The sequence below is a fragment of the Trachurus japonicus genome, chromosome 13 (genome assembly GCF_045865225.1).
Source record: "Trachurus japonicus isolate A0001 chromosome 13, Traja_1.0".
Classification (NCBI taxonomy): Eukaryota; Metazoa; Chordata; class Actinopteri; order Carangiformes; family Carangidae; genus Trachurus; species Trachurus japonicus.
The window spans coordinates 35,918,098-35,934,006 of NC_140919.1; the positions used below are offsets into that span (position 1 = coordinate 35,918,098).

Sequence of the window (15,909 nt, forward strand, 5' to 3'; positions counted from 1 at the left end):
AAAACCACCGGCCCGATTTCAACCAAACCTTCTGCGTTGGACTCCCCTCGGACCCCCAGATGATATATCCGAGTTTGGAGAAATTTGAAGAAATTTTAATTTTTGGTCAAAAAAAAAAAATATAAGCCCCGCGCCTGTCGTCTTTTTAAAATCGCCTGTTTGGTTTTTGGTCATTTTCTCCAAAACCACCGGCCCAATTTCAACCAAACCTTCTGCGTTGGACTCCCCTCGGACCCCCAGATGATATATCCGAGTTTGGAGAAATTTGAAGAAATTTCTGTCGTCTTTTTAAAATCGCCTGTTTGGTTTTTGGTCATTTTCTCCAAAACCACCGGCCCGATTTCAACCAAACCTTCTGCGTTGGACTCCCCTCGGACCCCCAGATGATATATCCGAGTTTGGAGAAATTTCAAGAAATTTGAATTTTTGGTCAAAAAAAAAAAACGTAAGCCCCGCGCCTGTCGTCTTTTTAAAATCGCCTGTTTGGTTTTTGGTCATTTTCTCCAAAACCACCGGCCCGATTTCAACCAAACCTTCTGCGTTGGACTCCCCTCGGACCTCCAGATGATATATCCGAGTTTGGAGAAATTTGAAGAAATTTTAATTTTTGGTCAAAAAAAAAAAAAACGTAAGCCCCGCGGCTGTCGTCTTTTTAAAATCGCCTGTTTGGGTTTTGGTCATTTTCTCCAAAACCACCGGCCCGATTTCAACCAAACCTTCTGCGTTGGACTCCCCTCGGACCCCCAGATGATATATCCGAGTTTGGAGAAATTTGAAGAAATTTCTGTCGTCTTTTTAAAATCGCCTGTTTGGTTTTTGGTCATTTTCTCCAAAACCACCGGCCCGATTTCAACCAAACCTTCTGCGTTGGACTCCCCTCGGACCCCCAGATGATATATCCGAGTTTGGAGAAATTTCAAGAAATTTGAATTTTTGGTCAAAAAAAAAAAACGTAAGCCCCGCGGCTGTCGTCTTTTTAAAATCGCCTGTTTGGTTTTTGGTCATTTTCTCCAAAACCACCGGCCCGATTTCAACCAAACCTTCTGCGTTGGACTCCCCTCGGACCCCCAGATGATATATCCGAGTTTGGAGAAATTTTAATTTTTGGTCCAAAAAAAAAACCCGTAAGCCCCGCGCCTGTCGTCTTTTTAAAATCGCCTGTTTGGGTTTTGGTCATTTTCTCCAAAACCACCGGCCCGATTTCAACCAAACCTTCTGCGTTGGACTCCCCTCGGACCCCCAGATGATATATCCGAGTTTGGAGAAATCTTAATTTTTGGTCAAAAAAAAAAAACCTAAGCCCCGCGCCTGTCGTCTTTTTAAAATCGCCTGTTTGGTTTTTGGTCATTTTCTCCAAAACCACCGGCCCGATTTCAATCAAACCTTCTGCGTTGGACTCCCCTCGGACCCCCAGATGATATATCCGAGTTTGGAGAAATTTTAATTTTTGGTCAAAAAAAAAAAACGTAAGCCCCGCGCCTGTTGTCTTTTTAAAATCGCCTGTTTGGTTTTTGGTCATTTTCTCCAAAACCACCAGCCCGATTTCAACCAAACCTTCTGCGTTGGACTCCCCTCGGACCCCCAGATGATATATCCGAGTTTGGAGAAATTTCAATTTTTGGTCAAAAAAAAAAAAACGTAAGCCGCGCGCCTGTCGTCTTTTTAAGATGTTTTTAAACACAGCCCCACACACACACACGATAAACCAGACTGACAGAGGATGTCCACGCACAAACACAGGCATCACACTCACACAGACAGACACACACAGACACTCACACACAGTCACACATGCACACATACACAAACAAACAAACACACAAACACAACACTGTTCCACACAGTAAAATGTAAGCAGTTAGGTGAGTCGCCATGGTAACTTCTGAGGGCAGGCTGCCAATCAATCAGATCATTAGGGAGAGAGGAGTTCTGTGGCTTTCTGCACATGTACACGCAGACAGACACACACACACACACACACACACACACACACACACACACACACACACACAGGTTTTCAGCTCACATTCATCAACCTCTCAATTATTTTATACTTTTGATGTAAACATCTCCAACAATTTATATTTTTCTCATGAATTTAAGTTCAGACGTTTAGTCTTTCCAACTCTATTAATAGTAGTACTATTACAGGTGGAGCCTGGGACATAGGACGCAGCTTTTAACATCTATCTATCTATCTATCTATCTATCTATCTATCTATCTATCTATCTATCTATCTATCTATCTATCTATCTATCTATCTATCTATCTATCTATCTATAAACCCTTTGTCTCTTTTTTTCTCTCTTTTTCTTTCTTTCTTTTACTCCTTCATTTGTATTTTACATAACTTCTTTCTATCTTTCCCTCCCTATCCATCCATCCATCTACGTCTTTCTATCTATCATCCCCCTCTCTCTTTTTCTTCTTTCTTTCTTTCTTTCACCCCATTTCTTTTTACTTCTTTGTTTCTTTCTGTTTTTCTTTCTACTCCTTTTCTCTCTCTATGTTTCTACCCCATTTCTTTCTTTCTTTCTACTGCTCTCTGTAAATCTCTCTCTTTCATTTATCCACCCCAATATCTTTCCTTCTTTATTACTACTCCTCTGTCTCTTTCATTCATTCTATTATTCTGTTTTTCTTACCATTTTCTTTCTCTATCTACCCTTCTCTCTGTGTCCTCTTTCTTTCTGTCCTTTTGTTCTTTCTTTCTTTCTTTCTCCATCTACCCTTCCCATTTTCTTTCTTTCCTTCTGTCTTTTCTTTCTTTCTTTCTTTCTTTCTTTCTTTCTTTCTTTCTTTCTTTCTTTCTTTCTTTCTTTCTTTCTTTCTTTCTTCAGCTCATTCAGCATTGTTTCAACAATTTCTTCAGCTCATTCAGCATTGCTTTCAGCATTCACACCATTTCCACTCTTGGAAATGTTTTTTCTAGTTGACTTTGATATGTAATGCACAACATTTTTATTTAAAACCGAGTCATGAGTAAGAGTTATTAAGAGAATTAAACAAATCTGTTTAATTCCAGAGCTCTGTGTCTGTGACTCTCTCTTGTTTTAGTTGTCTTTACGAATGACATGTCAACCTGGAATAATTCCTGGAGTGTCTGTGGCTCATTCTTGCATTTGACTATCTATGCTTCTGTTGCCAATATGTTGTCATATTGACAAAAATGTTTTTGTCTTCCCAAATAGCAGATTCAGGAAACAACCAAGATCAGGGCTTATTAAATGTTTATTTATATTTATCACAAATATGAAGTCCTATTCAAAAGTTGATTGCATGAATTGAGACCGTCGAGTGCAAAAGATTCCCAGTGGATGAGTAGCAATTTACATCAAAATTTAAGTGACAGTGAAAGGACAAGTCTTGTATTCTGTCACCCACGTTAACTTCAATTATTCAATTTAAATGACTATGTTTTTTACACATTTTTCTGTCTGTATTTTTATGTTGTATAGATTCTTTCTGGTTTGTGACATTGAGTACAGTTTTTATGATGCAGTTCCTCGACCCATGATAGCTTTCTTTGTGTTTCTCTCTGGTCTAAGCAGGATTATGTAACATTTGGGTCCAAACAGCGCCAACAAGAGGCCAAAACTAGAGGCCAGGATGGCAAATACCTCCACTGCATCTGCATATTTTCCTGGGGAGCTAATATAGGCAGGAATAAAGGCCACCCACACAGCACAGAAGATCAACATGCTGAAAGTGATGAGTTTGGCCTCATTGAAACTATCTGGAAGATTCCTTGCCAGGAAAGCTAACAAGAAGCTAAGAATAGCCAGTAAACCAATATAACCAAGTAACACTGCAAAACCAATTATGGATCCAACCACACATTCATAAACTATCTTGTCATTGTGGTATTGGGTGTTTTTATGAGGCACTGGTGAGGCAGAGACAAGCCAGGCAGTACAGATCGTGGCTTGAACAGAAGTAAGAACCAGTACTGTCCCTCTCTGCTGCACAGCACCAAACCACTTTAAACTGGCTTCTCCTCCGGGTTTGGAGGCCTTGAACACTGCCAGAACCACCATGGTTTTAACCAGGATGCACGAGACACAAAGAACAAAGCTGATACCAAAAGCTGCATGTCTCAGCTGACATGTCCACAGTCTGGGTTGACCAATGAACAGCAGTGAACACAGGAAACATAGTTTCAGTGAGAACAACAGCTGGAAACTGAGTTCAGAATTGTTGGCACGAACTATAGGTGTTTTTCGATGATAGATGAAGATGCACAGGACGACAGCACACATAAATGTGCCCAGCAGTGAGGCGGTTGTCAAACAGATTCCCAAAGGCTCATGGTAGGAGAGGAACTCTGTTTTCTTAGGAACACAGTGGTCACGCTGGGGGCTGGACCAGAAATCCTCTGGACAACTGGTACACTCCATGGAGTCTGTGAAAAAAGTGAAGGTGTTACGTCAGACATGCATTCTTCACAGTTTATGCAGTACATTTATTCATATATTATCCAAGCTGCAAAGTTTAAAACTGATCAACCACCAGTCTTATTGCTGATCTCTCCCTCAGAACAAGGGATGCAGTCAAAACAACATTCAGGTCGCCCCTTCTTTCTGGCCATGCGAGTACCTGGAGGACAGCTCTCACTGCACACTGACTGAGGAGGCTGTAGGGAGAGAAATAAACAGCTGTTATTCTTGTCAGTCCTTTATACTGCTATAAATAATGTTATCCATTTGCACAAAAGAAAGCAGTTTGAGTATTGACCTCTTTTGATTCAAAGTTCCAGTAGATTTTATCCTCATCAAGTATGAGCTCTTCACCTTTGAAGGCTGATTTCTTAACATCTCCCACATTTTGAACTTTAATTCTTCCATCAGGGAGCCACTGCCAGTTCATGATGTCATAGATTGGTAAGGCATCACCATTCTCATCAAATGATACTTGATCACCAAAAGGTGTGGTGAAGTTGACCTTTTCCAAGTAGTATACGAGCTATGAAAATGAGAATATCAGAAGAGGAAACAAGGGAATATATTAAGAGAAATAGGCCACATGCTTTGTGTGTGTTTGTTGTTGTCACTCAGTAGAAAATAATTCAGCTCCACAATATGGTGATAAACTGGTGGAGCAATATCTCACCTGCCATGACTGAAGTCTTTTTAAATTAGCACAGCTGTTCCCACTGAAAGGCCCTCTCCCCGGTTCACACCAGATCATTTCATCAAGAGCATATGCCAGGGCGTACACAGCCTTATACACATTGTACTCTGGTCTAAGATTTAAAATGTCCAAGAACTCAGTCGCCACACTCTCTAGATCTTCCTGCCCAGTGCATAATGCTCCTCCAGCTTCTACCCAGACTGCTGGAGGTGGTGCAAATCTACACTGAAATGTGTATTCCCAAAACTGATTCACCTGAAACATTCAAAGGCACAATTACAACAATTTACCCTTACAAACCTTAAATACCAGCAAGGTTTAAAATCTCACCATATAATTTCCATAGCTGTTGTTGTGATGTAAGTCAGGACGTATTTGTAAGAGGAATTCCCTGAGTCCTGGTATTTCTCCTCGACGGATGGCAATACCCAGTGTTCCACCCAGGTACGGCATGAGGCGAGGAGTCTGGAGAACAGCAGCTGCTGTCCAGGCTTCACTGGCCATCCACTGCAGGCCTGTCACATTCTGCCTCACCACCTGTACAATGCACAAGTGATATATTCAACAGTCATAAGTATAACTTATTTGAATCAATCTTTTTGATACAGACATACAAGTTTTTGACACATAACTCTAACAGTTTGGCATCAAAAACATTATTCCATGTGTTAAATTGTAATGAAGTTGTATTTTAAGTCCAACCTCCTTCATGAGATCAATCATGTGGCTCTCATGTGCAAACACAATGACCACACGAGCTGTGGATTTCTTCATCAAATTCACAATCCTCCTTAGTTCAGCTGGGTTGTCACCCCAGGGTAAAATCTCTGTGTAGGCCAGACAACCTCCACCAGAGGGACCCAGGTCAGAGTGGAAAGATCGGGCAGCATGGAGACCATAATCATCATCACTGATCAGCAGACCTGCCCAAGTCCAGCCGAAGCGTTTGAGAATCTGAATCATAGCACGCACCTAAAAATACACAGAGGGAGGATTAGTGCACAGGCTGGAAGTTTCACTGTGGACCAATTATGGCCTTAAAGTGTTGTTATCTGACACAACACAACTTCATCAATGAAACAAAAATGCTGCTGGAGACACACAATTGAAATTTTCTAGTATACACAGATTTTTTACCTGGAAAGCATCACTTGGGATCGTCCTAAAGAAGGATGGAAACTTTTGACGGTCACTCAGACAGGAACATGTGGCAAAATAACTCACCTGCAAAAAACACAAACTATACATCCTAAAACTGTACTATGCCTATAAGGTAGACTTCTCCATGTTTACAGTTGATTAAAATTGAAATTAAATCACAATTATACAAATTAACCCATTTAATCCCATCGGTCACAAAAGTGACCGTAAAAAATATTTCCAGTTGAAAGGCCCTAAAAATGTTAGTAAATGGAGTATTAACATATTTCCAAAAAATACTGAAGCAAGAAACCCTTCTGATCACATATGTGCAGTTTCACATGTTTAGTGTAAATTGTCACATGATCAGAGCTGATTACTTCCTGGTTGCACCATCCGAGGAAGATGGCTGCATCAAAGCCTCAACAAAGAAGGTCAGTAAAGAAGGTTGACATAAAGATAAGAGAAAGATTTTTGGCACACATCATCTTTAAGGTGTCTAGTATTGATATATGCATCTACAATCACTCAACTGTGTTTAGTGTGGTCACAGCATGAGTAAAATTGTTGACGGCAACAATAGTGACCGGTGGGATAACACAGTGTAAGTAGCTAACTTTCTACTTTTTAAAAACTTTCTTTTTTTATTATTATTATTTAAATTTGAATCAAACACAGTATATGTTGGACCTTACAGACCCTAAAGCATTTCAGTTAACCTATCTCTCAAAGTGAAATAGATGTTGTCCCCAGTGACTGTGATATGGACTATAAGGGCGAGACTGGCCAATTGCCAGCCAGGCTGTTGAATGAAAGTTAGGCAAAAAGATTATGTAAGAAACAATGTTATTAGGGATGATAACTTCCCTCTCACCACCCCACTTCCACCCACTGTTGGTGAAGAGGCAAATCCCTATACCCACATGAGCAGCTATGGGCAAACCTTCCCACAAAGGGCCGCGCGGCTGCAGGTTTCTGTTCCAACCAAGCAGCAGGTGCAGGTTGCAGGTGGTCAAAAATAAAATCTAAACATTCAAACAAACTTTATAAGGTGTCATATCTTAATCAGGTCCAAGAAGTGGTGGGGGCCCACCTTTACATGGTCCCTCAATGCACTCATAAGCAGCCACCTCTTCTACAGAGATGTTGTAGGAAGGAGGTCTCATACATGGGTCAGTGACAAATAAGGGTTGGCAAGATGAGCAATTCATGGATTTTCTTAAAAAACTATTTTAAAAACTTGCATCAAATTTGTTAAAATGTGTATTTTGTAGTCATGTTGGTTTTATGTCTTTTGAAATTACATTTGAACCTGAACAAAAGTAAGACTGAGGTTATGCAGGTTATTCTGAGTGACCCCTAGGTCAATAAGTCAATATTGCACTAAAAATGTACATTTACAATGGTGAAATGAAAAGTACACTAAAGCAATATTGCACTAACTGTAACACACTGTAAATCCAATAACAAAGTTACAATATGCATGTCTTAAATTTTTCACAAAAGTGACAATGGCAATGTTGATAGGCGTCTTTTCGTTTTTGCTTTTAGTCGTTCTACATGTTTTTGATATGTAAAATAGCCACACTAACATGTGATAAAGCACACAAGCATCTGTTATGTATGCTGGCACTGGTAACAGTAAAAAAAGAGTTCTGTAGTACAGCCCAGTTAAAATTGGGCTGGAATATAAGCAATTTGATAGCTATGATGGATATGTAAAATTAGTATACATATTATCCCACCGGTCACAATTGTGACCGACTATAAAACACACTTTTTCTCCTATTTTTCCATGAAAATTAAAAAAAATAATGATTGATTATTTCAAAGAGTTGCTAATGGCACATGGTTTGGATATTTTCATGTCTGGGAAAAATTTGGGATTAAATGGGTTAATGATGAGATGGTAAGACAGAAGAACTTACCATAGGCACTCTGTACAAACCTAAGACATTGGAGATTGCAATAGAGCGTGTAGAGGAAGAATCACCTACAATCCCGAGGACAGGAGGGGTTCCTTCACAGGTCTCATATAGTGTAACTCTCTCCTCTTGACCACTGGCTAATGACAATGCTGCACGAAACCCAATTCCTAGTTGGACGCAATTGTCATACAAACTGTATCCCAGAGTCACATTAGGTAGCAGTTTGGAGTTTCTATTGATCTCATCAATAGCAAAAGCCATGGCCTGGGCCTGTCTGAATCCTAGAATATCAAAACTAACATATAAAATATCATTGTTTACTTCTGAAAAATACAACACAGATGAACAGCATATATATAAACGTTGCGCAACATTGGATTTGGTGAAAAGACCGACTGCTAAAGTAATATGGGGAAATGTCACAAATACATTATGTATCTCTTTCACAATGATATTAGATAATGCGTTTTAGCTTTTTACTACTTCCTTAACAGACTCACCCATGGCAAGTTGGCTGTTGCGGCTCAGAGGTAAAAGACAAGTCAGAATAAGTAGAAAAAAAGTGAATTTCAAAAAGGCCGCCTAGAATCAAATCTCCAGCCTTTTGCATTCCATTTAGATGAAACTGTCCTTGTAATTGACAAGAGGAGGAATAAGGAGAGAAAGATACAGCAGAGGAAACATAGAAATAAAACAATACAAGCAAGAATAAGTTGGCATCTAAACAAGACTGCATGACTTTCCTCTGGTTTACACCTTATAGGTGCAGGCATCACACTTATCAATGTCACATGCCCTTTTATTGACTTACACTATTGTTTAATTTTCCTCATCCTCTACACCACCCATCAAGGAAAAATTAGAAGTATGGGCTGGGCCTAAAATGCTTTTTCCTTTAGGAATTGATTTGTACTGAGAGTCATAATTAATTTATCAACTTTAATGTCTGTCCTGGGCCATTTTGGCATCCTTTCTTATGAAAAAAGAAAAGAAAAAAAAGAGAGTATATGATGACCATGATGATGAGATTTACGAAAATCTGCATCACAGACATATGTGTCTCAACTTCAGTTTGCCTTTTTTCTCAAGTCATATAAAGTGGACTTCCATTTTGTTTTAAATGAAGGTGTGCATTCTTTTACCAACTGGAAAAAAACACCTACTTACTTGTTAGAAAATATCAGTGTTCAGCTTTTTCTCTTCAGCTGTGCAGTTTATTACATAGGATACATATATCAGAATGGTCACTTAGTGACTTTACCGTCTCAGATTTGTCCACTAGATGGTAGCAGCATAATATATTTTGCCATCTGTCATCTGCTTGGTGCTTGTCAGTGCATATGATGATGTTCTGAATCTCAGGAGCTCAGAAGAGGTCTTCTGATTTGGAAAAAATATAGACTGGTGCATAGATTTTTAAGCCACCATCAACTCCATAGGTCAAAATTAAACAAACTCAATTCACACAGCCCACAAAAGCATTTGAAGAATAAATTCATGTATTTTAACTGCACCATGGAAAGAATAACTGTGCTATGTCTTTTCACACAAGTGATCCAGCCAGTGAAATAGTTCATATCTGAATGTATTTATTTGGCATAGGCCCTTGTTTCTAGAATACATACAATACAAAACAATTCTTACAATTGCTATTAACATATTCTTCTGCATGTGTTTTGAGGTTAGAGAAATGAAGTGCAATTTTTATGACTTACTGTGGGCGACCCATGATGGCTTTCTTTGTGTTTCTCTCTGGTCTCAGCAGGATTATGTAACATTTGGGTCCAAACAGCGCCAACAAGAGGCCAAAACTGGAGGCCAGGATGGCAAATACCTCCACTGCATCTGCATATTTACCTGGGGAGCTAATATAGGCGGGAACAAAGGCCACCCACACAGCACAGAAGATCAACATGCTGAAAGTGATGAGTTTGGCCTCATTGAAACTATCTGGAAGATTCCTTGCCAGGAAAGCTAGCAAGAAGCTAAGGATAGCCAGTAAACCAATATAACCAAGTAACACTGCAAAACCAATGGTGGAGCCAACCACACACTCGTAAACTATCTTGTCATTGTGGTATTGTGTGTTCTTATAAGGTGCTGGTGATGCAGAGACAAGCCAGGCAGTACAAATTGCTGCTTGAACAGAAGTAAGAACCAGAACTGTCCCTCTCTGCTGCACAGCACCAAACCACTTTAAACTGGCTTCTCCTCCTGGTTTGGAGGCCTTGAACACAGCCAGAACCACCATGGTTTTAACCAGGATGCACGAGACACAAAGAACAAAGCTGATACCAAATGCTGCATGTCTCAGCTGACATGTCCACAGTCTGGGTCGACCAATAAACAGTAGTGAACAAAGGAAACATAGTTTAAGTGAGAACAACAGCTGGAAACTGAGTTCAGAATTGTTGGCACGAACTATAGGTGTTTGGCGATGATAGATGAAGATGCCCAGGACAACAGCACAGATAAATGCACCCAGCAGTGAAATGGCTGCCAAGCAGATTCCCAGAGGCTCATGGTAGGAGAGAAACTCTATCTTCTTGGGAACACAGTGGTCACGCTGGGGACTGGACCAGAAATCTTCTGAACAACTGGTGCACTCCATGGAGTCTGTGAAAAATGGGAAAGTGTTGTGATACTTTTCTAATCAATAGGCCTACATGTTTCCCATTTATACTAGGTGGAAGTGTATTTCAAAGGAAATGTAATGGATTCTGTTTTGTATTAATGTAGTTTTTAGTTTACATATATGACAAGTCACCAGTAGTGAACAGATATCAATACTAAACATATCAGTGAGATGTTAATAGACTACTGTCTACTGTCCAACTATCCATATTTGCAGTGTAATATCCATTCATAGCAACAGCAACACTTAAAAAAAAAAAAAAAACATTTTATGCTTATGTTTAGGCACTATGTCCCACACTGTGTATTTGCTGGTAGAGTATGGTTGTATTACATTGTAGAAATCAAGGTGGTAAATAATGTATTATACATTGTTTTCAAAATGCAGTGTTTAAAACTGAACACCCACCAGTCATATTGCTGATCTTTCCCTCAGAACAAGGGATGCAGTCAAAACAGCAGACAGGTTCCCCTTTCTTTCTGGCCATGCGGGTACCTGGAGGACAGCTCTCACTGCACACTGATCGGGGTGGCTGTAGGGAGAATAATAACTATCTGTTATTCTACATTAATATGCACTGCTAGAATGAGTTACTCATGACCCCAAAAATAATAGCTGTAAAAAAAAAAATCAGAGTTAACCTCTTTGGATTCGAAGTTCCAGAAGATTTTGTCTTCATCAAGTGTGAGCACTTCACCTTTGTATGGAGACTTTTTAACAACCCCCACATTCTGAACTTCAGTTCTTTCATCAGGGAGCCACCGCCAGTTCATGATGTCATAGATTGGCAAGACATCACCATTTTCATCAAATGATACTTCATCACCAAATGATGTGGTGAAGTTGACCTTTTCCATGTAATATACAAGCTATGGAAATCAAAATAAGGGATAGAGGAAAAAACAAAGGGTGGATGGAGAAATACAAAAGTAATATGATTATTGACCATGGTAAACACAGCAGGATCAAATGTACCACAGTCAAACATACTACACTTCTGATTGAATAATTTTCTATAAATTAACATCAGATGACCATGTACCATATAACTAAGAGATTATAATTCTTCTCTCTGACATGATCACATCAGCTATCACTCAGCAGTGATTGAAATCTGTCTTGTTTTTTACACTTGATAATATCATTGCTTGTGTTACTTCACAAGAAATATGTTAACACAGGATTTATAATATAAAAAGGAAAAATCTAAACTGATCTCTCACCTGCCATGGCTCCAGTCGCTGTAAATTACCACAGCTGTTCCCGCTGAAAGGCCCTCTCCCTGGCTCACACTGCAGCATGTCATCAAGAGCATATGCCAGGGCGTACACAGCCTTATACACATTGTACTCTGACCTGAGGTTTGAAATGTCAAAGTACTCAGTCTCCACACTCTCTAGATCTTCCTGTCCAGTGCATAATGCTCCTCCAGCTTCTACCCAGCCTGCTGGAGTTGGTGCAAATCTACACTGAAATGTGTATTCCCAAAACTGGTTGACCTAAAACAAATTCAAAAACAAATAATGACAATATATTATTCTTGTAAATATGATATCAGCTTATAAGTTTAAACTCTCACCACGTTATTTCCTTGGCTCTTATTGTGGTATAGATCAGGATGAATCTGTGACATGAATTCCCTGAGTCCTGGTATTTCTCCTCGACGGATGGCAATACCCAGTGTTCCACCCAGGTACGGCATGAGGCGAGGAGTCTGGAGAACAGCAGCTGATGTCCAGGCTTCACTGGCCATCCACTGCAGGCCTGTCACATTCTGCCTCACAACCTGTACATTACAGTAGGATATGCATTACATAAAAATCATTACTGACATGCCACTAAAGGATTAACTAATCTGAGTTATACAGTGTTTTACTTATTCAGACTTAACCCTCTTTTTCCAGATAGCAAACTGATGCATATCATCATAATTGGAGGTCGTGGTATAATTATTATTACTACTTAGATGAATTACTATTTGTTATGAGGCAAAATATTATTGTTAATTAATACTGAATAAAACTTGAAACCAAAGTCACACAATTATATTCAGTTGCAATCACGTCCAACCTCTTTCATGAGATCAATCATGTGACTCTCATGTGCAAACACAATGACCACACGAGCTGTGGATTTCTTCATCAAATTCACAATCCTCCTTAGTTCAGCTGGGTTGTCACCCCAGGGTAAAATCTCTGTGTAGGCCACACATCCTCCACCTGATGAACCCAGGTCGGAGTGGAACGATTGTGCAGCACCAAGTCCATAATCATCATCACTGATCAGCAGACCTGCCCAAGTCCAGCCGAAGCGTTTTAAAATCTGAATCATAGCACGCACCTAAAAATGCATAGAGGATTAGTGCACAGGCTGGAAAAATGTTTCACTGGAAATGTTGTTAAACAGGTTCCACTCACAGTGTCATATAACAACATCGATGAGAGGGATAATACGAGGAATAAACAAAACAAATAAATTTCTTGACAATTATTTAATGCTACATGCATCATGTATTTATTTTTACATTGGTAACAGATTTTTACCTGGAAAGCATCACTTGGGATCGTCCTAAAGAAGGATGGAAACTTTTGCCGATCACTCAAACAGGAACATGTGGCAAAATAACTCACCTGCAAAAAACACAGACTACACATCCACAAACTGTTCATAGCCTAAACCAACTCTTTGGAATTACAAACTAGTAATAAACATCATTGTTGTTATTGTTGTTTTTACAGATCAGATTATATTTTAATTACAACAAATGTCTTAAGGTAAAAAAAAACAAATAGAAACCAAAATGATCCATTAATTAATTATCCATTATTAACAGTTGATAAATGGTGAAGCAGAGAAACTTACCAAGGGCACTCTGTACAAACCTAAGACTGTGGAGATTGCAATAGAACGTGTAGAGGAAGAATCACCCACAATCCCAAGGACAGGAGGGGTTCCTACACAGGTCTCATGTAAAGTAATCCTCTCCTCTTGACCACTGGCTAATGACAATGCTCCACGAAACCCAATTCCTAGTTGGAGGCAGTTGTCATACAAACTGTATCCCAGAGTCACATTAGGTAGCAGTTTGGAGTTTCTATTGATCTCATCAATAGCAAAAGCCATGGCCTGGACCTGTCTGAATCCTAGAATATCAAAACTAACATATAAAACATCACTGTTACTCCTGAACACAAATACATAATCATGTATCTGTTAAAATATATATTGTACATGTTGCACATCTATAGATTTTCAAAAACATTGATCACTTGCAACAACAATAATAATAACATTCAGTGAAAAAAAGAAAAAGAGAGGATAAGTGTAGTACATATAAAATGGTATGAACACAACATCCAGTTCTACCACAGTCATATCAGATCGGCTTCCCTGACAGACTCACCCATGGCAGGTAGGCTGCTGAGGCTCTGAGGTAAAAGACAGTTCAGAATATGTAGAAAAAAAGTGGATTTGAAAAAGGCCACCCAGAACCACATCTCCAGCCTTGTGCATCCCATTTAGGTGAAACTGTCCCCGTAATTGACAAGAGGAGGAATAAAGAGGAGAGGACAAAGCAGAGGAAAAGTAGGAATACAACAACATGAGCAACATGTCCATGTGACTCTCCTCTGGTTGCCTTTCATGCAGTCTTCACATTTTATCACTGTGTCACCCTATTTTATTGACTTGCAGTATTATTTATCTTCCACACCACCCACCAGGGCATAAGAAGAAGTATGGGCAGGGCCTAAAATGCATTTAATCAAAAATCACTTTGTACTGAGGTAGAATTAATGTTAACATCTTTCCAAAATTGTGTTGGCAACGTTTTCAACTACTGACAATTGCATGACAGTCAAAATATGTCTGCACTGGATGTTTTGAATGTCATCTCAAATAGACATATGGCTAATATCGTGTCATTTATCAAGCAAATGTGTCCCATAATTCAAATTAAAATGGATTAACAGAAATGCATTTTCATTTTCAAAATATAGCTGCATTTTTTGACTCATAAATAAAATGAATAATTAATAATCCAAACTGCATTTTCATTTTATTCTTCAAGACTGCTCATTCTGTGACTAAAATAATAAAGAAAAGGACATTTAATTTTCAAAACATCCTCCAGCAAAAAGGTACCAAAATTCAAATTGAAATGTCAAATATAAATGCATTAGCAGAAAGGCTTTTTCATTTCAAGGTCATAACTGCATTATGGATAATAATGCAGTTGAATAAAACTAATAGGAAATCATCCAAACTGCATTTTCATTTTCTTCTTTAGGTTGCTCATTTTATGACATAATTAAAAAGAAAAAACAAACAAACAGAGAATTGCTTTTTCGCCCCGCAAACAGTGTTCCATCATTCAAAATGAATTGGCAATCCCAAGTGATGCAGGAGTGACATCAGTGGCCGACAGCGGTAAAGCAGCTAAAAGCGATCTCTGGAAATTTGCACCAAGATTATTTTTTTTAGTTTTGTACTTTTAGACCCCCAGGCAGACAAAAGCAAATGTATGGTGATGCAGACTGATGGGAGCATTTGTGGGGAGCAACTGAAGGGGAAAAATCCCACAAATTTGAAATCTCCCGAGCTCGCACAGTAGAGATGCGCGGATAGGCAATTATTTCATCCGCAACCGCATCACAAAAGTCGTCATCCACCCGCCATCCACCCGAACCAACGTTTTTTCAAAACCACACCCGCCCGCCATCCGCCCGTTGTTGTAGGCCAATATCTAATATGGATGAGGGGGGTCGGGCCGTATGAGTTTCACTTCTGCCGCGCGCTGCTGTCATGCAGTGTGCGCCCCTCTCTCTCTCTCTCTCTCTCTCTCTCTCTCTCTCTCTCTCTCTCTCTCTCCCTCTCTCTCTCCCTCTCTACCAATAACGGGAACAGAGCGCTATGCGGAGATGAACGGAACGAGCCAAAAGCTGAAAATCTATTCCTGACGTCCGCGGTCGATATAAAGTGGATATGTTTCATTCATCCATGTTTTGACAGACAAGTGATAATGAGTTGCGCCGCACCGACAGCCATGTGGCTCAGCAGCCAGGTGACGCACACAG

General features: G+C 39.6%; 2 protein-coding genes across 2 annotated transcripts; both read right to left on the reverse strand.

The window, feature by feature from the left end:
• Positions 1 to 3,461: 3,461 nt before the first annotated feature.
• On the reverse strand, positions 3,462 to 5,674 carry LOC146976446 (extracellular calcium-sensing receptor-like). Its single transcript, XM_085796292.1, has 5 exons — positions 5,462 to 5,674; positions 5,111 to 5,386; positions 4,736 to 4,963; positions 4,511 to 4,634; positions 3,462 to 4,403 (listed from the first exon to the last, which is right to left on the reverse strand). The coding sequence occupies exons 1-5, from the start codon at positions 5,633 to 5,635 to the stop codon at positions 3,493 to 3,495; spliced, it is 1,713 nt and encodes a 570-aa protein (XP_085652418.1). The 5' UTR covers positions 5,636 to 5,674; the 3' UTR covers positions 3,462 to 3,492.
• Positions 5,675 to 9,910: 4,236 nt separating this feature from the next.
• Positions 9,911 to 14,472, reverse strand: LOC146976447 (extracellular calcium-sensing receptor-like). The gene is made up of 9 exons (XM_085796295.1): positions 14,238 to 14,472; positions 13,697 to 13,991; positions 13,378 to 13,464; positions 12,905 to 13,174; positions 12,414 to 12,620; positions 12,058 to 12,333; positions 11,476 to 11,703; positions 11,243 to 11,366; positions 9,911 to 10,815 (listed from the first exon to the last, which is right to left on the reverse strand). The coding sequence occupies exons 1-9, from the start codon at positions 14,450 to 14,452 to the stop codon at positions 9,911 to 9,913; spliced, it is 2,607 nt and encodes an 868-aa protein (XP_085652421.1). The 5' UTR covers positions 14,453 to 14,472.
• Between the last annotated feature and the right edge of the window lie 1,437 nt (positions 14,473 to 15,909).

Excerpts from the sequence above, each read along its gene's own strand:
- LOC146976446 (XM_085796292.1), bottom strand. The coding sequence starts at position 5,635 with ATGGCCAGTGAAGCCTGGACAGCAGCTGCTGTTCTCCAGACTCCTCGC. Across the intron at positions 5,387-5,461 it reads ACAGCTATGGAAATTATATG|GTGAATCAGTTTTGGGAATA; the intron begins GTGAGATTTTAA and ends TGAATGTTTCAG. Across the intron at positions 4,404-4,510 it reads AGAGATCAGCAATAAGACTG|ACTCCATGGAGTGTACCAGT; the intron begins GTGGTTGATCAG and ends CTTTTTTCACAG.
- LOC146976447 (XM_085796295.1), bottom strand. The coding sequence starts at position 14,452 with ATGGACATGTTGCTCATGTTGTTGTATTCCTACTTTTCCTCTGCTTTG. Across the intron at positions 12,621-12,904 it reads TGATTGATCTCATGAAAGAG|GTTGTGAGGCAGAATGTGAC; the intron begins GTTGGACGTGAT and ends TGTAATGTACAG. Across the intron at positions 12,334-12,413 it reads AGAGCCAAGGAAATAACGTG|GTCAACCAGTTTTGGGAATA; the intron begins GTGAGAGTTTAA and ends AATTTGTTTTAG.